This window comes from Chiloscyllium punctatum, chromosome 23, assembly GCF_047496795.1.
Source record: "Chiloscyllium punctatum isolate Juve2018m chromosome 23, sChiPun1.3, whole genome shotgun sequence".
Lineage (NCBI taxonomy): Eukaryota > Metazoa > Chordata > Chondrichthyes > Orectolobiformes > Hemiscylliidae > Chiloscyllium > Chiloscyllium punctatum.
In genome coordinates, this window is record NC_092761.1 from 81181824 (window position 1) to 81203471 (window position 21648).

Sequence of the window (21648 nt, forward strand, 5' to 3'; positions counted from 1 at the left end):
GGGAGAGTCCACCACTGATACTGGCAGGGCATTCCATGAACTCTCAACCCGCTGAGTAAAGAATCTACCCCTAAGGGGGGCATAACTTTAAGTCTGATTTTGACCTGTTCCAATATCATTAACTGAAAAAAAACCAAACTACTGGAAAAACTCAACAGGTCTGTGGAGAGAAAACAGAGTTAACATTTCAGGTCCAGTGACCCTTCTTTATCCCAAGGGTAGGTTAGGGGTGGAAAGACAATTGGAAAATACAGGAGAAGTTCTTCTGTGAGCAACATAATCAGAATATTAGAACTTTTGCTTGGTAGCACTGAACTTGAGTATTTCCAAAATGAGACATTTATTTGAAGAAGATTTGCATCTTGTACTCAGCAAGATATCAAGAAAATCAGTTTACGGGGAAAACCAACATTTTCACCGTATGATAGGAGACTGTTGATTGGTACAGACATAGAAGGCTTCAGTTAACAAAGACTAACAGTTAAGTTCAGGCATTGTTTGAATTTACAATGTTGACTTCCTCAGGATTTCAGCCTTGAATTTTGCACTCGAGTGCAAGGGTGAAAATCAAACCTAGAATCTTGGTGACTCACTCAACAGAGAGCTAGCAATTGTCTCACAATCCTTCGGGTGTATCTTAGAGACACATGTGGGAGAAAGAGAGTTAACATTTCACATCAATGATCTGTCACCAATTCTAATAAATCCGAACTGTTAATTCAGGTTTCCTTCCACAGGGAAGGAGGATTACTAGCTCCACCTCATGCATATTGCTGCTAGTCATTTGGGTATATTTCTGTAGCAACTGACCACAGCCCAGACCAGTCAGTGGTTTGACAGCAAGAGACACAAAGGCCAAGAGCAACAGGGTGATCCTCGCAAGTGTACATTTCTAAGATTGATGGTTATTTGATAATCAGTAACATCCTACTCTATTAAAAGCACAAACCTTCACACATTTACACGCAAGATAGCAAAACATTCACAGAGCTATCTATAAAGAGGCAGCAAACAGCCTGCCAGAACCTTGGGGATCTTGCTGAAGCTTTGGGCAAGTTGCTTGGGAGATTTCATTGAAAAGAAAGCTATTCAGATCGCTGAAGAGCCCACAGCAGGAAGCATGCAGAAGAAACTCAGGGGTCAGCCAAATGGAACCATCAAGTGAATGATTAGATTAGATCCCCTACAGAATGGAAACAGGCCCTTCAACCCAACAAGTCCACAACGACCCTCCGAAGAGTTACCCTCCCAGACCAATTTCCCGCTGACCAATGCACCTAACACTATGGGCAATTTAACATGGCCAATTCACATGACCTGCACATCCTTAGACTGTGGGAGAAAACCCGAGCACCCGGAGGAAAACCATGCAGACCATGGGGAAGAGTGTGCAAGCTCCACACAGACATTCGCCCTAGGCTGGAATCAAACCCAGGTCCCTGGTGCTGTGAGGCAGCAGTGCTAACCACTAAGCCATCATGTCACCCAAATTGCCTGAATGATCGGTGAACATTATTACATCAATTAGATTGCGTGTACATGCATGTGTGTCTTTGCACGTGTATGGTTGCGTGCATCGAAATGCAGTCAGCCCCCACAGACAGTATACCTGATTCTACTCACAGCAATATTTTCCATTGTGTCATACTTGCATAAAAGGTAGTGGATTCATCTCAAAGTAGCTGATGATCTACCCTACGTCCCACTCCTTCGTGGTGCCAGGAAATAGCTGGAATAGGAATGAAAGGGTAATTGCAACTCTACCTGAGCTGGTAGGGCACAGGCAGTTACAATGAGCCTGGAGAAAGCCAGTAGCTGAGGACTTTTACACAGCCTTGTCGATGGACACCACAGCTGCCTACCCAACGCCAGCTGGGTGCTTGTTTAATAACAGATATCATTAGAGGGCCTTCTGCACCTGCCTTAACTCAAGATACAGCAGGTCACTGGTGAGATTATGCATTTTAGCTTTGAAGCTGCAAGAAAGTACACTTCCCCCAGCAGGTACCAGGATGGCAGCACAACCAATGAAGAGCTGCAAAGGGTAATCCCAGCTTCGCTGTCAGCAACTCAACTGCAGCAATAGTTGGATCCGTGGAAACACAGAGATCCCCTCCAAACCACACACCAACCTGACTCGGTAATATATCTCTGTTCAGCATTGCTAGGTCAAAATCCTAGAGCTCCCTCACTAATGAGGTATGGGTGGCCTTACACTGAACGGACTGCAGCAGTTCACCACCTTCTCAAGGTACGGTCAATTAATGTTGGTCCAGTCAGCAATGCCCAAATCCTATGAGTGAATAATAACAAAATAAAATATGCTCTCACTTGCAAGAGTATAGACAACTGCTCGATATACAGGTCTCCCTCATCAGGGGCATGCCACAAAGCAAGGTCAGGTTCGAGGAATAAAGGGAGTTGGCTGTACAGATATAATCAGAGGTATTTGTGAATATTTGCTCACCATGGGTGGGGTTGACAACATGCCAATGAGACTGGTCTGCCGAACCAATCTCATATGTACAAACAACGCTCTCCCAAAAGCAGGAGACGTTGTTATCGCATAAAGGAAACATGCACTGCAAACTTGCTCAGCACAAACTAAAAGAAACAGCGTCTTACTTTCAGCTCAAGGACCCTGCAACCTTCAGGACTCAATACGGAGTTCAATTATTTGTGATTTTTGAGAAGATATGACCCACTATCACTAGTATCCTTATATACTGAAGGAGGAGAATACCACTTCAACTGAAACAGCACATCCATCTTGGGATAACCTAAACAGAGACATGCCCGGGAATTCCTAGAGGCCTGACATTCAAACTGGAACTCCATCAATGAGCACAGATTTGGACCCCATTTACCAACCTCTGAGAAAAAGAACCAGAAACAATAACACCCACCTTAACAGACTAAGGCACATAAACAGAAAGCGGAACAGATCACCAGTGCGTCACCTGAGGCTCACTGATGTTACCACCTGGTATGGTGACGAAACATATGAAAACAAACCTTCTAACTCAGCGAGCAAATTTACAACCAGAATTCAATTATCTTTGAACCTGAACACCTTCCTCCATGTCCTTTATCCACCTCCAAACCATGGGCCCGATCTCACATGGGTTGTTTTCAACACAGCTAACCCAATTTCACCTATTTCTAGTCTCCATTATCAGCTTTTCTTTCCACTAACATACTAGTGTCAGTTGGTTTATCCGCCTGTCTTTCTTCTCGTCTGTGCTTCATCTCCTCCCATCTACTCTCCTCTTTTCACCTCCCCCCACCCCCCGCGCAGCACTGTCATCTTTTCCTCACTGCTGTCAGTTTGGAAGTAAAGGACTCAAACTACTAATTCTGCTTTTTCTCCTCAAATGCCACCAGATCTGCTGAGTTTCTCCAGCAGTTTCTGTTTTTGGTTCAGATTTAGCATCTACAGTTCTTTGTTTTATTTAACACGTGCAGTTGAGGATATAGAAATTTTGGTGATTGACTATTTTTCAGACTGATTTACGAATACTTCTGCAAGCACTCACATCTGAAATATGAAAATTATGGATTTTGTTCAGAAGAAACTATGCCCACTGGCAGCAGAGATTTAACAGGGGACAAATGGCTTTCTTCAGTCACGTATCAACCAACGATTCAGAACCCAAACACATTCTGTGATGCTTTGTTGGCATTCCCAATATAGAATGTTACTCAGTATGGTTACACAGGAGATGAAGGGTGGTAGGCTTAATGTTCAGCTCAATTAGTTCTTCAATTAACATTCAGTTAATCAGCACCACAGGCATAAGGAGGAAAACAGCTTAAAACAGATCCTCGTGAATCACTGGCAAAATCCAAGTGCGAAGAGAACCATAAATAATTCAAAACATCATGGGATGTTCTGTATTTTTAGCAAAACTACACATTCCCGAAAGTGCTGTACATATAAGAAAAGACTCAATAAAATCCTTTGCTGATTAGAAAGCACGAGGTTGTCTAAAGACTTGAGGTGTGAAGAGTTAAAAATAGACCTAAAATGTATTTTCAAATACACGCACACCCTGAACTATTAGAGCCAATCCATGAATCGATCCCAACCTCTACAACCTGCAGAGCTAGGGAGCTGGAATCTTTACACAAACGTCATTTCATCTATTACAGAGTGCACAATACATCTACAACAGGCCCAGCGACTGTCAGCCATTCAGGCAATACCTTGGCAACACTTTGTTCAGCAATGGTGCTTGGTCTTCGTTGACGAGCATCAAGTCTCTGGTCTACGGGGAAACTGCTTCTGTGGGACTTGAGCCTCTCCACCAATAGATAATAAATAGCAGCAAAATGGTTATAACTCTTGTTCTGTAGAGACTGCACAAAATGCCAAAAGAGAAAGAAATATTAGAATAGAATTTATTTTTAAACAACACAATTTACATCACCGGTTGTCCAACAAAAATAAAACTAGCAGAGTGATGGTGAGAGACTGTAAGTGTTGATGAATTAAAAGAGATTTCAATAAAGTGACCTTGTTTAAACCTCACTCTCTTTCCCTAAGGTGTTTTACCTTTATTTGTCATTCTTCTGATCAATGCATTTCTTGTGTTCATTGATTACTAAGCTGTCATGGCCTTTTTTTCTTCCCAAGAATTATGGGCAAGTTAGGTCATCCTTGACTCATTTCTTGCTCCATCAATCTCACTGAAGTGGTAAAGGAAGGAACAATCTTCAGGCTGAGCAATGAATCGCCCCTGACAGCATTTAACATGATTTGCTTTTAAAGGGAATGAAACCACGATAATATTAATCCAGCTAACATTCCAAGAGAAACAACAAAAAAAAAGTCAGAAGTGCTTTTCAGCAATTAAATGAAGATTGATAATTATTTCAAAAAGAAAAAGAACAATTTCATCAACCAGACATTTTGTTCTCCTTTACAGAATATAGGGATTTGAGAGAGAATGTGCAGTGATTAAGATGGACTCTAAAATTCAGAGTTGAAACAAACAAGGCAATTACTAAATAGCTGCTCATTCAACTGATCTGACTGCGAAATAACAACACTGGCTTAAGGAGAATGAAGTATTGGGTCAACTCAAGGTGTTTAGTTGGTCATTCTCACACAAGGACATGAGCTCAATAATGAAAAGCAAGGAAGAGAACACGGAAGATGGAAAGCAACTGCAAACAGAGGAATTGTCTAATTTTTGACACTTGAAGCAAGACAGGTGACCATAGAGAGCCACTGAGGCTAAAGCAGGTGCTTGAGCTTCTATTCTTCACTGACTATAGAGATGTGTGAAGAATCCTTGAAAGCCAAATACATCTTACTAGTGAAAAATCTTATTTAGGATTTAGTCACCCTGAGGTAACAGCAATAAAAAGAGCCACTGCAAACCAGTAAATAGAAAATAAAAGCATCCCCATTAGTGAGGCCATGCCTGAAGTATCATTTATAGTTTTTTGGCTCCTTATTATCAACAAAATGTCTAGTTGATTAAATTGTTCCTTTTATTTGAAGTAATTATCATCTTCACTTAACTGCTGAAAAGCACACTTGACATTTTTTTAGTTGTTTCTCTTGGAATATTACCTGGATTAATATTATCGTGCTTTGCCCCAAAAGGGGACGCAAAGTTTCCCCAAGTCTGGTGCCTGAGGAGAGACTGTGTGTATATACCCTGGATGAACAAGAATGAACTGAAACACAATCCAAAATATATCTTGGCTGACTTGTCGGAGGAGATGCTGAGGGAATGTTTACTCTGGGATGGAGAATCCAGTCTGTTGGATCAATCTCAAGATAAGGATAACTTCATACTGGGACGAGGAGAGTATTTTCATTCAAGGGGTTGGGAATCTTTGGAAGACTATCCTGGAGAGGTGTGCACATATACTTGAGTCAGAGGCAGATAGGTTTTTTTAGGTAGTAAGAGAACCTATGGATATGTGGACAGCACAGGAAGAAGCAATTGAAGCAGAAGATCGGTCATCACCTTAATGAATGTTGGAATGAGAAAAAAGGCCTACTCATGCTCCTTGTATTTAAGGCTGTAATACTTTCAGTGGAGCTCTTGAAGGGTCTATAGGGTGGACGTCGCACGTCAGGATCACTTCACAAACTGACTGCGCATTGCCTTCCAATGTAAATTGCACACTGACATCTACAACCACCTCCTGAATGCAAAATACTAAAAAACCTTCTTTCAGTCATGGAGAACTCAAATTGAAGAAAGCATCACACTCATCTTGATCCAAATATTGCATTCTTTACCTCAATGGTTTTCTGCTGGTCAATCCCCAGGCTATGCATCAGTCGTAGAACTTGCTCATTGTATTCTCCCATGGTTGATTCAGTCTCAGTTGCTTGAGGATATACAATTGGTCGCTGTATTGGCACCTCAGTCAGCATCCACTTGTGCTCCTTTATCTGGGCAATTGTGAGTCTTTTAGAAGGGTCTAAGACCAGCATACGTCGAATAAGGTGTTCACAGTCTGGCAGGCAAGAAAGTCTCGATGAGTTGAGAACACTGGTTCACACACTGATCAAGATTCCTACAAACAGACATTTGTCCAATAGCTTTGTTAAAGTAATGGAGAAATATTAATTCTTTCTCAGCAGTGCCCTGGTTAAAGATGCTGTAATTTACATTAAGGAGATCAGAGATGATCCCAGTCTAATTGCTGGTGCTATGCTTAGATAGTCACTATTGGTCTCAGTTTTTCTGGGCCGCAACAGCAGTAACATCTACCAAGGTGTCTTCCGCCCAATTTCATAGTGATTGGGTAACAATCTTTTTTTTTGAATCTCTGGCCACTCCAGCATCAGTTGCCCATTCCTAATTCCACAACTGAGCGGCAACCTAGGCCATTTCAGAGGGCAGTTAAGAATCTGCCACTCTGCTTCTGGTCTTGATACACACACTGGTCACCTCGGGTTAGGATGGAAAATTACCTTCCCTGTAGGACAGCTGCCATGGTTGGATCTGAACCAGTCCTCCAAGTGTAAACCTGGGTCTCTGGATTTCTGGTCCAGTGATGTTATGACCACAACACTGTCTCTCTCTTACAAGCCACCCCTGGTCAAATAATGCATCACACTTACTGGATAAGCGCACAAACGATTGGCTGCTTGGAGAAGGGATGCATGGACCATTAAATTATAATCATTACAAATCAAGGGAAGTTGGGGGAAAACTGGGAGATAAACCTGGGAGACATTATGGACAATGGACACCCAGAAAAGGAATAATTTAATCTTTCTCTTGACTGCTCTGTTCATCGACTCTTGGAAAGCTCTGACAGATTCCACACTTCAGACTCACCACATCTTGTGCCAATACTTCAAACATAACAGCAAAATCCTAATCAAGCCATTTCTCTGGGGTAAGGGAGTTCAAAACTAGAAGGCATAGGTTTAAGGAGAAAGGGGAAAGATTTAAAAGGGATCTGATGTGCAACTTTTTCACAGAGAGTGGTGTGTGTATGGAACGCACTGCCAGAGGAAGTGGAGGAGTCTGGTACAATTGCAACATTTAAAAGGCACCTGGATGGGTATATGAATAGGAAGGGTTTAAGAGGGCTATGGGCCAAATGCAGCTAGATTACTTTAGGATATCTGGTCAACATGGAGGAGTTGGATAAAAACGGCTGTTCCCATGTTGTACGTCTAAGTGAATATTACATTAAATCAAGTAAATTTAATTTTTAAAATTACATTATCCGGTGTGAACTACATACCCAGTCATGTGCATTGTGTCACTAATGGCATGGAAAGCATTTTATGTAAAATTGCCGATTTTAGTTAAACAAATTTTAAGAAAGAAGTTACTCATGGACTTGGGTCAATGCAATTCACCCATATCTTGCCCAGACTCAGATTTCATTATTTCTGACGCAGTCAGAACAGAATAGGCACAAGTTATCTTCTGTCCAGGTCTATGAACCTGTTCTAGGTGGGAAATTAACCAAATATTTGGCCGATATAATACTCAACTCCTCACAAATATTGATACAAAATTTGAGTTTAGGTTCCTAATGTAAATTGTGATGCATGAATTAAAGCAACAGCAGTATTGTAGGTGGTCAGTAGACAATGCACCTTTAAAAGTCGCCATTAATTTATTTAAATGGACTTTAGCTCACTTTAAGGACAAAGATCATGAGTGCTCGCAGAGTTGCAATTAATCTCTCCAGGTAATAATGGTGAAAACTGGTTAAACCACCGGCTGGTTCTGGCTCTCGGGTTTCCCAATACTGCAGAATTTCCAGGCCAGGGTCTAACTCTCAGGGTCCCATTTAAAAATCAGCTGGTCAGCAAGTTATCTGATCAACTTTATCATAACCTTTAAGTTTTTGCTCATTTATTAAATTTCCCAAAGTGATGGCTGAGTGAGGATACTGTATTCCATCTCTTACTTATCTTCTGCATGGAGTTCTGTCAGGGCACAACTAAAGGGGCTAACAGTTTTTCCCCTGCAAAACTCATTTTGGGATGGGGATAAATTAATCTGGGATTCCTGTTCTTGCTGACAGTTCAGCCTGTGTTGACATTGTTTGGTTACAGCTCAAAGATGCATCACCACTCATTACCCAGATTTACACAAGGGTTGGACAATGGAAGAGTCCATATTATCGCTGGTGTCCACAATGGAGTAGTATGCTTGTGTTTCTGTGATGATCCTGGCCTATCAGATTTTCATTGTCCATGCTCAGTTGTCCCTGTTCTGCCTGTAACAATGGTTAACTGCACTATTACTACTGATTCCTTCATCCAGGAGAAAATAGAGTAATACTGCACAGAGGGAAGCTTTGCTAAAAGAATTTGGTCAAGGATAGCACAATGACAGTATTTTAGGTCTTTATAGGTGCTGAACATCCTAAATGAGTGGAATGTGACTAGGTTGGTTGTGCGGTGTATAGCAATTCTGCCCCTGGTTTAGATTAGATTAGATTCTCTACAGTGTGGAAACAGGCCCTTCGGCCCAACAAGTCCACACCGACCCTCCGAAGAGTAACCCACCCAGATCCATTTCCCTCTGACTACGGGCAATTGAGCATGGCCAATTCACCTGACCTGCACATCTTTGGACAGTGGGAGGAAACCAGAGCACCCGGAGGAAACCCAAGCAGACACAGGGAGAATGTGCAAACTCCACACAGACAGTTGCTAGAGGCTGGAATCGAACCTGGGACCCTGGTGCTGAGAGGCAGCAGTGCTAACCACTGAACCACCATACCGCCTGATTTTGAGACTAACTCCAGGATTTGATGGCCATAGAAAGTACATTTGTAGTGTGACCAAACAGGTTGATGTTCAACCTGCAAACTCTTTCACTAAAGCTCTTGTAAGTGGAGATTCTCTTCTTGTCAGTCAGACATGATGTGCATCATTGCCCCCGAGTCTCTGGCAACAGGTGACCAAACATCTAGGAATCAACTAGCTGTGAGAACACACATAAGCACACATTTTGTCTGCTTCGTGAGTCATTAAATGTGGGAGGAGAAAGTAAGGTAGCATTCAAATTGTTGAAAGTTTGTTAAAAGTCTAGATAAAGTGCAAAAGCTCTTTTTCATCTCATTCTCACACACAACCAGATATTGAGTCTGAAGTGAAACTTATTCCCGCCACACAGACTAAAGCTTAACAAAATCAAATCAAATGCTTTGGCTGTTCTCACCTTCTGACATGAAGTACGGAATTCTAAACCTGCCTTCCAGAACTCTCTGCCTCAGGATGGGAAGCGTTGGACCATCAAATGGTAAAGCTCCACAAACCAACACATAGAGAACCACACCGAGACTCTGCACAAACAAAAATGAGAAGCCTCATGGAATCCTTTCCAAAAAAAAAACACATTGCTGCTCATTGCTTGGAAAGGATTTTACTTAACACAGCACTTTGTGGGTACAAAGCATAATGTTGGCCTAATTCAACCGGAAGCTACAGGCTGGTCAGTGCCAGAATGCAGAGAACATCACGTTTCCACAGTGGGGGGGAATCACCCTGTTGTGGTGGATTTGAAGACACACGGTGGTGACAGAATAGAAGAGGAGCTTTATTCCATACCCAACAGTGCTATTCATGGACAGGAAGCACTGGCTGAAATGAGGCACTCACTCACCTACACTAACTTCACTTAATTTGATAATCACAAAAACAAAATAAAAATGTAAAGGTATTGATAATAATGCCTGGGGCTTTCAAAACAAAGTTGTGACATCTGCCCTTTTGCTGGATAAATTTGCTCCTGACAGTTTTGAACTTTCTAATCCCTTTCAAAGCCACATAATGACAAAGACAATGAACTATATATATATATATATATATAAAATACACGTATGCTCCAGTGACACTGCCAGGTAGAATGACTGGTCCAACTGCTTACATCCTGCTTTATGCAATAGTGCAACAGCAGTAAACAGAAACTGAGGTCATAACTTCAGGATAATTCAAGGTCTGATACCTGCTTTTTTTTAAAAAGGTGATGGGAAATATAAAGTGTAGACAAGATAAAACCTTATTTAGCATTTACTAGCTAGGAGTTTTGCTCCAAATAATCTGAAGTATCTATTTCGACCAATAGAAAGACAAGCTAAGACCCAGGCCCACAGCCAGCCTGCTGTTGGGATTAGTCTCTTCTGTTTGCTGGCCTGACTTAGAGGGAGCTCAGGAACCTCAAGCCACCTTCACCTATAAACTCAAATTGGCATCAACTAGCAGCCCCCCCTCAGTCAACACTGGGAATGGGCTAATGTCACTTAAAATCATGGCTCGAGTTCACTTTCCTACACTATTCGCATATTCCTTCATGCCTTTAGTTCCCAATGCAAGAACATAACTGTAACATCACAACTGAGTAGGATGCTGGGGTACAGTGGAGTTTTACCCTGTGATGAACTGCACTGCTCTCACAGGATCAAGGAACAGCCACAGCCCATTTGGTCCTTTGAGTCTTCTCCGTCATTCAAAAAGTTCATGGCTGATCTGGCCATGATCTTTTCCAGTCTTCCAACCCCTTCCTGAAATGGGAACCTCAGACATTGAAACCTTAATGCTATCACCACACTCTGAAGTGGGGAGTTCCCATTCTCTGATGCAGGTTATCCCCAGCAGATCCTCTCTGAATCTAATGAAAAGGTCATCAAATTTGAAAGACAGCTCAATAGCATCCACACAGAAGCATTCTGTCAGAACCCTCTAGGATTCTGTCGCACCAGCTGAGTTATGCACTCAAAGGGTGGATTACTGAAAATCACTGGTGCATTTCCAACAGATCCTCAATCACGATTGGCTAATATTTCCAAGGAGGCACTGAGGTCTTCATGAACTTTAAAGCAAGCAAGCAAACAAATGCTCACCTCCTTATACATATTACCAGGTTTACAAATACATATTTCACCAATTTAATAACACTTATTGGACCAATGATGACTAGGACTAAACAAAGTTCAGAGTTTTTTTTTCTCCTAAGAACTGGCCAACCTACATAATACAAATCTGCAAAAATCCCATTTGGCTGAGGCAAGAGATTTAATAGCAGCATGAAAGTAAATGTAAAAAACTAGGAGATCCCATGTCTCTTTACTGTCTGTGACAAGGTGGTTGGTCTCTATCAGAGAACTAGAGCATCATTACAGTTACGCTCAGTTGCATGGCAATGGGGAGCTGTGGAGAGAAATGTTAAGGGGTCTTTGGAGATTCAGTGAGAGCTTCCACTCTTCACAGCTGTAAGGACACCGTGAGACACCATCATAAGAGAATCATTGGAAACAAAAGGGTTAACTGTTTCAGAAGGAGAAGGGCATTCAAACTTGTTAAAATCTTTAAGACTATCATTACGGTTTAAGTGAAGTTGTTACCCAAATGTCCAGTTGTGGTCCCTCATACTGCTGTCCTTCAAAAACCTCTGGAGCTGCATATGGTGGGCTGCCGCACCAAGTGGCCAAGGGTTCTCCGGGTTTGTAGAAATTACCAAACCCAAAATCTGTTCAAATGGAAACACAACCGGAAATGAAGCAGCCTTTACATCATTCCAGATATCAGTACCTTGTGAGGGTCATGCACTTTCTCACAAATTCTACTTCCGGTTGTCGTGGTTTTGGTTCACACTTGCCTATGAACAGTTACCATTATAGACTACTGCGTCAACACTCTGGCTTGGTTAGTCAATGATCACAAATACAGTTGCAAGTTTTTGACTGTGACCGTCTCTGTGGACCAAGTTTCTAGAAGTCTTAGACTGACTTGGACAACACAACCATAAATACATAATGAGCAAAATAGAATCAGAAGACAAGTTGGCTACAACAATATTATTAGTTTTGTTTTGTCACTGTGGGTAATCATTCCCCTGGACCAGGAGCACCATCATCCAATAAAACCAAATGAATCCAGCAGCCAATAGATCAATTTCCTGCCCGCTCCCACGTTCTACTGATTGGCACCAATAGGTCGAGGTATCGCCACAGAGCTTCTGAAATCCAAAAGCAAATATGTCTCTTAAACCGCAGTAGAAACTTTCCACATCACCAACATTAAAAACCTTACCACGTGAATGATTTGCACAAACTGGCAGGTCTGTGGCACAATCCCAAACTAGATAACCTATCGGTACATGTAGTGTCTTGCTGCAGTGGTAAAAGGCCGGAATTGAGAAAACCTGGAAGACCGTGTGCTATAAGTGACGATACAGCGACTGGTGTGTTCTTTGTCCAAGATAAAGCATTGTATTTGCTGGTCATGCTGCATGCAGGCTGTGGTACACTAAGCTGGCGAAACCAAATGCAGATTGGGCAACTATTTTGTGGAACACTCCAAACAGGACCCAAGTACTGCTGCAAGTTTCTGATCACCTGCCATTTCAATCTTCACCTTGCTGACCTCTGTCCTCCATCTACTGTTCAAATGAAGCTAAACACAAGCTTGTGGAACATGACAGTCTTTTAATTAGTCACTTTGCAGCCTTCTAGAATCAGCCTTGATTAAAATAAATTCAGTCCCTAATCTCTGCCCCCATTCTGTTTTCTCTCATTTGTATTCTTCAATCCTCCTAAAGCTTTTTCCTCCTGTTTTTGCTTTGGGACAGCAGCTATTCATCATTTTGCCATTCGCACCTCTTCTAGACACTTCCTTGGACTTTAATCCCTCCCATTACTGCTCCCTGCTGTCCTACATCACCAGCTCATGCCCTTCAGTGTCCCCAGTACAATTACAGACCTTCCCTTTTGTTCAGTGTTTGATGTCCCCCATCTCATCTGCTCCGAACCCATCACATCTCTTCACTTTCCCGATTTTGATAAAAGATCATCAAAACGAAACATTAACTCTGTTTTTCTCTCCACAGATGCTTTCAGACCTGCAGCGTATTCCGTGTTTGTTGTATACACTTAGATAAGCTGGGAATGGATTTCCAAAAAGAAAATATTTTGAATGTTTTCTATCAAGGGAATGTAGCCTCAAGCAAATATTTTCCCCACACAAGAAGCAGGGTCAGTGATGCAATCTCACTATCACAACAGCCTGATTGTTATGTACCACTAAGCCCCTCATGTTTAAATCACTCAAATAGATGTATAGAAACATACAGCATAGAAACAGGCCCGTCAGCCCATGTCTAAAAACAACAAACTACACTAATCCTATTTACATGCACGTTTTCCATTCACCTACCACCATCTGGGTGAAAAAACAGGTTATCCTCAGTTCTCCTCCCCTTTACTTGTGCCCTCTGGTGTTATACACACAGAGTCCTTCAAGATCCTGAGCAACTCTTCCCCTCAGCCCAGATGACATTTTCAGAGTGGACAGTGCTCGGCATTATCCCATGCAGACCCTTCCACCGTTGCACAACAGCATAAACCCAAAGGATTGTGTATAAGTTCCCAAAAGTGCACCTAATGCTCTGATCAGTAAATAACCTGACTTCAACTGTGAGCTGGAGTGGATCCGTGATGTTTACACTGATCACACAAACGCTCAGAGCCCAGTAGCCAAGATTCGAGAAGAATATCTATGAGGCACAGCAGGACCCACTCAGACCTTAGTGTCAGAATGTCATGGATTCCTGTTCCACTTTAAATCTAGACTGGGGGGGGGGGGGCATTCTCAAATGCAGTTTGGAGAGAGAGTGCTGCATTATGGAGGTGTCACCTTTGAGACAGGATTTTAAAACGAAGACCCCAGCTGCTTTGGTTTGCTCGAGGGGGACAGACTTGGTTAACCAATCCTCCCCTCACCCTACCTGCATTTGAGCCTTTTGAAAGCAACTACACATCACAATCGAAAAATTTAAAATTACACAATTACAGCTTTTCACACTTGTACTGTTAAAAATTGCATTTTGCTTTGTTGACAGGAGAAAAATTACAAAGCAATGCAGACGGTTTAGATCAGGGCAACAAAGGACATCACCTCAATAATCATGCTTCTGACGTGCTTTAACTGTTTAGAGGAACAACTTGACATTAAAGAGCGCACCACAAAGCAAAGATCTCACCAACTTACCTTGGGCTCCATCACCAAAGGCACTGGGCCACGCTGAGACAACCTGAGGCCGCCAAAAACTAATCAGGATGATATAAAGTATGTCTATTTTACTACTCACCACTCCATTGCCAAAGTAATTAGTGAAAAAGAACATTCAGTTGCTTGGAATAGGGCCTTTGTACCTCCTGTGCTGCCTGAACTACTGTTGGCATGCTGAAGGCCACTTGTTATGACAAAGTTGGATGGCATGGCTCAGTAAAGAAAGAAACTGAAGGTGCAATCTGACCTGTTGACCCTGTACCCATAAGCATCCTGCAGCAGGGCTCACTGCTTAGTGAGAAGCATCTTTCCAACTGGCACCAGGCCTTGTGCTTGTCCCAGTAAACAGAGTGACTTTTCCTTTTAAAGTATAAACCAGACTAACCCTTCACATAAAAGAATGAAGCAAAATTCCCTTCCTTTTCTGGCTAACTATCCCACTCACATTGGTGTGGATAACCTTAAACAAATATGTGGTGCCACAATATTTGGTTACTTGACTAATCTTTGACTTATCAACGAAACATCATTTCACACAGCGTTAAGTAATTTCAATCCAGCTCTTTGTTTAAAAAAAACAAAAATCATTCACCACAAAATACAAGCTGGAGTCCAAAAGGCTTTCCTCTGAACTCCTTTGCAATGGAAACCAGTGGAAACAATACTCCTCCCTCCCCTTCCATATTCCCACTCAGCCACAATCCCCTCATCCTCATTTCAACCCCTCCCCCCACATCAGCTCTGCAATCAAGTGAGGCAAATTCATTCCACTAATCTGCTGAGAGAGAGAGAGAGAGAGAGAGAGAGAGAGAGAGAGAGAGAGAGAGAGAGAGAGAGAGAGAAAGAAAGAAAAAAATAGATAGGAGCTCATGGTTGTGAACTAATTGTCTGAGCTGACCCATTTCATGAGCAGCATACTGATCAGCAGCGTTTGACGTCAATTCTCCGTTGTTGTCCACCGGCTAGGAAAAGCTATCAGAGAGGCTGCTTCAGAATAAAAGCCACAGCAGACGTTCAACTGCATTCCTGTCAGAAGACACAGTGGGCTTCCTCTGCTCACTCCTCACCTCATTCCACCACCACCCCCCCCAACCAAATTCCACTTCTTGTCTTCACCAGCTTGCCCCCCTAGGTTTATGAGAGCGCCACAGGTGAGCACCATTTCTGGAAGATTCTGCCTTCACTTCCTAAAGCAAAAATGACTAGGTTTGTCAAGGGACTTCTAGATGTGAAGTGGAGGAATGGTGTTTGCCAAAAAGAATCCTTTTCATCTTCCCATCAGTTGTTAATCTATCGAGGAGAAGTTGCTCAGAAATCCCTCCCCAAGCACTCAATAAGAGGGATTCATAAAGCAATGGGAAAGAGATAAATCCGGATTTCTCTCTCTCTCAGCACTTAACACCTGAACTGCTGTGCAAGACTGGAGTTCGAGTTTTAAAGCTACGTTTTGGTCAGTACTATATTAGTGAAGGTAGCAACAGACTTTAACAGTTTCTAACACAAAGGAATTTCTATTTCTGTACAAATGGATTATATTTATCCCAGGTTCCAGAGAGACTGAATGACTGAGGGAGATAGAGAGGTTAGTTAATGGGACTGGCATTGATTCAAGTTTAATAAGCTAACAGACTATTGTATTATCACTTAAATTTACAGGGCTTTTGGATTTCATTTACAGTGCACTTCAGACAATAATGATCTGTTTAAACAATTATTTCTCCCTTGCCTATTCTTGAATCCTGGCCTGTGTCATTAATTCAAGAGAGGGATTTTCAAGTCAAAAACGGAGTGAATCTTCTGTCAGACTTTGTCAATTGTGGCTGCTTCAGTAAACTTAAAATGCCTCACTGTCAATTCCAGCAGCCGTTCAGTGTGGAACTGAATTTTTAATGTGAAGATGCATCACCCAGATCACAAAAGTCTTGGGATCAATACCTGAAACGACTAACCTCAGCACGCACAGCAGGTTGGCAACTGTACCAAAACCATTCTCCGTGCCCCTGGACAAGAACCAGGGGAAAAATAGTCAAGTTCAATTTCCTGCCCCCAGTTTCTCTCCAGTGACCTTGCTGGGGAGTGCGTCAAGACTGGCCTTACAGTCAAACAACTTGATTGTTTGCCCCGCATGTTTTCAGACTGCTACTTTGAGAGACAGGAGCATTTTGGGCTCCCGTATTCACATGTCAGCCAGGGTTAACACTCTCGGAGTGGACAGGGGGAGGAAGATGCAGAAAGGTGGATTTATTTTTGTAAAGTGTCTCACCATCTTGCTCACTGCCTTCAAACCCACACATGATAATCCACCCCTCCCACCCCACACATCCCCCTCCAGCTCTGGCCTTCCCTCTTTGTAAAACAGCCCAAATTAAGCAAAGTTCGCAAACAGAGAGCCATCTCCCCGAGATTTAAACAATTCCAGATCACTCCTCCTGCTTCTTTTTAACATTTGGCCCCAGCGTTCAAATCAAAAGGAAATAATCCAGCGCTCCACAGTCCTTGGAGGTGGAAAGTAGCCCATTTTACACAGTAACCAGGAGGTGCTTTGAAGTGGTGAATGAAAGCACAGTTCATCCCAATGACCTTTCTTTGCATAAAAGGTCTCAAACAATCTTGTTGAAAACGGCCTTTTAAACTGTGAACGCTTTCAAGCCCAGAGGGATATTCGCATGCCTCTTGTCAGAGAGATGGGGGTAAACAGAAAGAGACAAAACTGGAGGCTCCTCCTGGATGGCTAGATATTGGTCCATCATGCCTGTACTATATCTGATTGAACAGGGTAAGGCCCTGTTCATAAGCCCTATAAACTAACCCTTTCAAATATGCGCCAAATTGCACACTAAACAAGATTAAACCTGGCTCCCTAATATTTGACGTAAATACATTTCACATTACCACAAGCCACTGTAAACTAAACCTTCTTAAATCTGCATCCTCCCATTTCTGACTCTCCTCACATCGTTTCTTCTCTTCTATTCTACCAAAAACCTTCATCACGGCAAACACTCAATTCTCTCACCTCCTAATATTCTCTGCTCTGAAAGAGAACAATCCCTGGCAAGGGAAGCAAATGATTTTCTTGAACTTTCGTTAAATTTCGTGGACAAAGTCATAGTGCTTGAGTTGGTAAGCGCACTGCTGGGTGCAGCAGTGTACTGAACTGCTCTGTAAAGAACTGAGTTTGATCCCTCAGATATTTGTTGTGATTCTGGCCTCTTCAACATCCCCAGGGTTAACTACTCCATCATTAGTGGCTAAGCCTCGATTTGCCTTAACTCCCAGCTTTGGAATATCCTCCCTACCTCTCTGCTGCACTTTCTTCCAAGATACTCCTTAAAGTCTACCTCACAGTCATACAGCACAGTGAAAGGCCCTTCAGTCCATTGGTGCAAGCTTACAGACATCAGATCTAGTATCTCCTTATGTAGTGTGGTCTCAAACCTTGTTCTGCACCATTTCTAAGAAGCACCTTGGGATGTCTCATTACAACAGAAGAGAAGTCTTTGTTTTAACGGAATTCAATTGGACTACCAGCTGGAAGTATCCTCAGTTTCCTTCCATGCAGGACAAAAATCAAACCAACTCCCATATACTATCGCCAACTGCTAGGCAAGGACAGGATCACCATGTGAACACCTTGTGAATCTGAAAGGCCTTGATTTGTTTAGGACCTGAATGTGACAAATAGCTACTCTTTTGGAAAACAACTGGTACCACTGGAACCAGAGGCATCAGGAGCAGATACTGGGAGAAGGAAGGGTTAATCTGGGGCTGGTGTCAGGCAGCAACAGAAGAGAGAATGAATGAAGAGACAGAATGGGGAATTGCAACATTCTGTGTCACAAACCTGGCAGACTGCAAACAGATAGGTGCTTTTGTCATTTCTATGCGAGACTGTTCTTGTTAACCTGGTTGTTCCCTCTGTGGAAACAGGGCCTGACACATTGTGCGATGCAGTACAATAAAGCAGCTTCAGGTGTCTGCTGTGAGAATTTGGGGACGGGCCAATTGAAGGAGCTGTCTATACACTGTTGGGAGGGGAGGGGGAGGGGGAGGGGGTGGAAGAGGAGGCAGGGTAAAGAAGAGACTGCTGGGCTGCAAAGAAAGTGGTCCCCTTGTATGTATCAAAGAGAAGGGCAGTCCATAAAGGAGAAGGAATGGAACAAGGCAGATTGGCTTTTAGTGAACTCTTTGGCAAAAAGCCAGTAGACAGAATGTTCTCAACCTCCTGTTAGGTTTTGCAGGTAAGTGTTAATATCTACCAAGCTCTTCAGATCTCACACTCTCAATACGCACCCGCTATTTTAATATTCATATTGCTGTCTAACAGAAGGTTCTCAGCTTTCAGATCCCGATGGACGATTTTGCGGTTGTGGCAATATTCCACTGCTGACAAGATCTGCCAGAACTTTCGCCTGGCCTCCAGCTCACTCAGCCGGCCATGGTTTGCCAGATAATCTGAAATTTGAAGAGAGAACATTGTTACTAGATTGCCATAAAAACAGCAGGAAACTCTAGCAGTGCATCACAGATCAATGGAGGTCCCTGGGTCACTCAGAACATGCAATAAAAGGAACAGTGAGCCAAAGGAAAATCGATCTTTGACTAGACTCATGCAAGTTGCTGTAGAAGTCCCGTCTTTGTACAGGTGGTCACAACCCGCAAAACAGATTTATTTTATTAATTAAGACATCCAGGCGAAGGGCCAAGGCCCATCGTGCAGCCACAGCTGAAATGACTGCAGAGAGCAGAAGGTAAATGAAGCATAGATGAGTGCAAGCTGGAGCTCTGATTGCCAGCACGCAGACTGCAGGCTATGTCCCAAAACCAGAAGGCAAAACACAGGTTATATGGAGAGACAGTGAGAGGGGGGAATTGGGGAGGGGAAACAGAGACACAGAGAGAGAGACACAGAGAGAGAGAGAGAGAGAGACACAGAGACACAAAGAGAGAGACACAGAGAGAGAGAGAGAGAGACACAAAGAGAGAGAGAGACACAGAGAGAGAGAGACACCGATACAGAGACACAGAGAGACAGAGAGACACAGAGAGAGAGAGAAAGAGACACAGAGAGAGAGAGAGAGAGAGAGAGAGACAGACAGAGAGAGAGAGAGAGAGAGAGAGAGAGAGAGAGAGAGACAGACAGACAGACAGAGAGAGAGAGAGAGAGAGAGAGAGAGACACAGAGACACAAAGAGAGAGAGAGAGAGAGAGAGAGACACAGAGACACAAAGAGAGAGAGAGAGAGAGAGAGAGAGAGAGAGAGAGAGAGAGAGAGAGAGAGAGAGAGAGACTTTTGACGGTATTAGGCAAGAACTGTCAAAAGCCGATTGGGGGGCAGACGCTCGCAGGTAAAGGGACGGCTAGAAAATGGGAAGCCTTCAGAAATGGAGAAAACGAGAATTCAGAGAAAGTATCTTCTTGTTAGGGGGAGTGAGAAGGCTGGTAGGTATACAGAATGCTGGATAACAAAAGAAATGGAGGGTTTGATTAAGAAAAAGAAGGAAGCGTATGTCAGGTATAAGGATAGATCGAGTGAATCCTCAGAAGAGCATAAAGGCAGGAGGAGGATACTTAAGAGGGAAATCAGGAGGGCAAAAAGGGGACATGAGATAGCTTTGGCAAACAGAATTAAGGAGAATCCAAAAAGGGTTTTTACAAATACATTAAGGACCAAATGGTAACTAGGGAGAGATTAAGGCCCCTCAAAGATCAGCAATCCGACCTTTGTGTGGAGCCACAGAAAATGGGAGAGACACTAAACGAGTATTTTGCATCAGTATTTACTGTGGAAAATGACATGGAAGATATAGAAAGTAGCGAAATAGATGGTGACATCGTGCACAATGTCCATATTACAGAGAAGGAAGAGCTGGATGTCTTGAAACGCAAAGAAGTGGATAATTCCCCAGGACCTGATCAGGGGTACCCTAGAACTCTGTGGGAAGCTAGGGAAGTGATTGCTGGGCCTCTTGCTGAGATATTTGTATCATCAATAGTCACAGGTGAGGTGCCGGAAGACTGGAGGTTAGCAAACGTGGTGCCACTGTTTAAGAAAGGTGGTGAGGACAAGCCAACGACTATAGACCAGTGAGCCTGACATCGGTGGTGGGCAAGTTGTTGGAGGGAACCCTGAGGGACAGGATGTACATGTAATTGGAAAGGCAAGGTCTGATTCGGGATAGTCAACGTGGCTTTGTGCTTGGGAAATCATGTCTCACAAACTTGATTGAGTTTTTTGAGGAAGTAACAAAGAGGATTGATGAGGGCAGAGCGGTAGATGTGATCTATATGGACTTCAGTAAGACGTTCAACAAGGTCCCCCATGGGAGACTGATTAGCAAGGTTAGATCTCGGACTACAGGGAGAACTAGCCATTTGAATGCAGAATTGATTCAAAGATAGAGAGAGGGTGGTGGAGGAGAGTTGTTTTTCAGACTGGAGGCCTGTGACCAGTGGAGTGCCACAAGGATGGGTGCTGGGCCCTCTACTTTTTGTCCCAAGAGGCAACATTTTCATGCAGAGCGTGGTATGTGTATGGAATGAGCTGCCAGAGGAAGTGGTGGAGGCTGGTATAATTTCAACATTTAAGAGGCATTTGGATGGGTATATGAATAGGAAGGGTTTGGAGGGATATGGGCCGGGTGCTGGCAAGTGGGACTAGATTGGGTTGGGATATCTGGTCGGCCGAAGGGTCTGTTTCTGTGCTGTCCATCTCTATGGCTCTATAATTAAAGAGAGAGAAAGGGGGAGAAACAAAGAGAGAGGGTGGTTAAAGCTGGGGGGGGGGTGGAATAAAGAGAGGGGCTTGGTGGGGGGGGGGGGGGGGGGGGGGGGGGAAGAAGACGTCAAAGTCCTCTTCTGGTAAACTTTTAATAGATCTCAAAACAGTCAACAAAATCATACACCTAGACAAACAGAGTTCTGTTCTTGTCAACTCATACGATAATCGATACTTGCCAAAAGAAAAATCTCAGAGACAAATGACTTATTACTAAACATTTATCACTTGCACACCAACTCTAGCAGTACCTTATAGTACTAAGTGAACGACTCATGCTCACAGAAAAAAAACACTCAACAGGTCAACTCGTGCAAGTTTTAGTCTCGCTAACAGTATATTTTGAGACAAGCTT

General features: G+C 43.0%; 1 protein-coding gene across 1 annotated transcript in view; it reads right to left on the reverse strand.

Moving 5' to 3' along the window:
- sik2b (salt-inducible kinase 2b) overlaps positions 1 to 21648 on the reverse strand; it is a 141349-nt gene that overhangs the window by 18799 nt on the left and 100902 nt on the right. Inside the window, exons 4-8 of the mRNA XM_072593267.1 lie at positions 18809 to 18970; positions 11851 to 11975; positions 9669 to 9792; positions 6263 to 6483; positions 4207 to 4359 (exon numbers count right to left, since the gene is read on the reverse strand). Of these exons, the coding sequence (XP_072449368.1) occupies positions 4207 to 4359; positions 6263 to 6483; positions 9669 to 9792; positions 11851 to 11975; positions 18809 to 18970 (785 nt within the window). The remainder of the gene's footprint in view (positions 1 to 4206; positions 4360 to 6262; positions 6484 to 9668; positions 9793 to 11850; positions 11976 to 18808; positions 18971 to 21648) is intronic.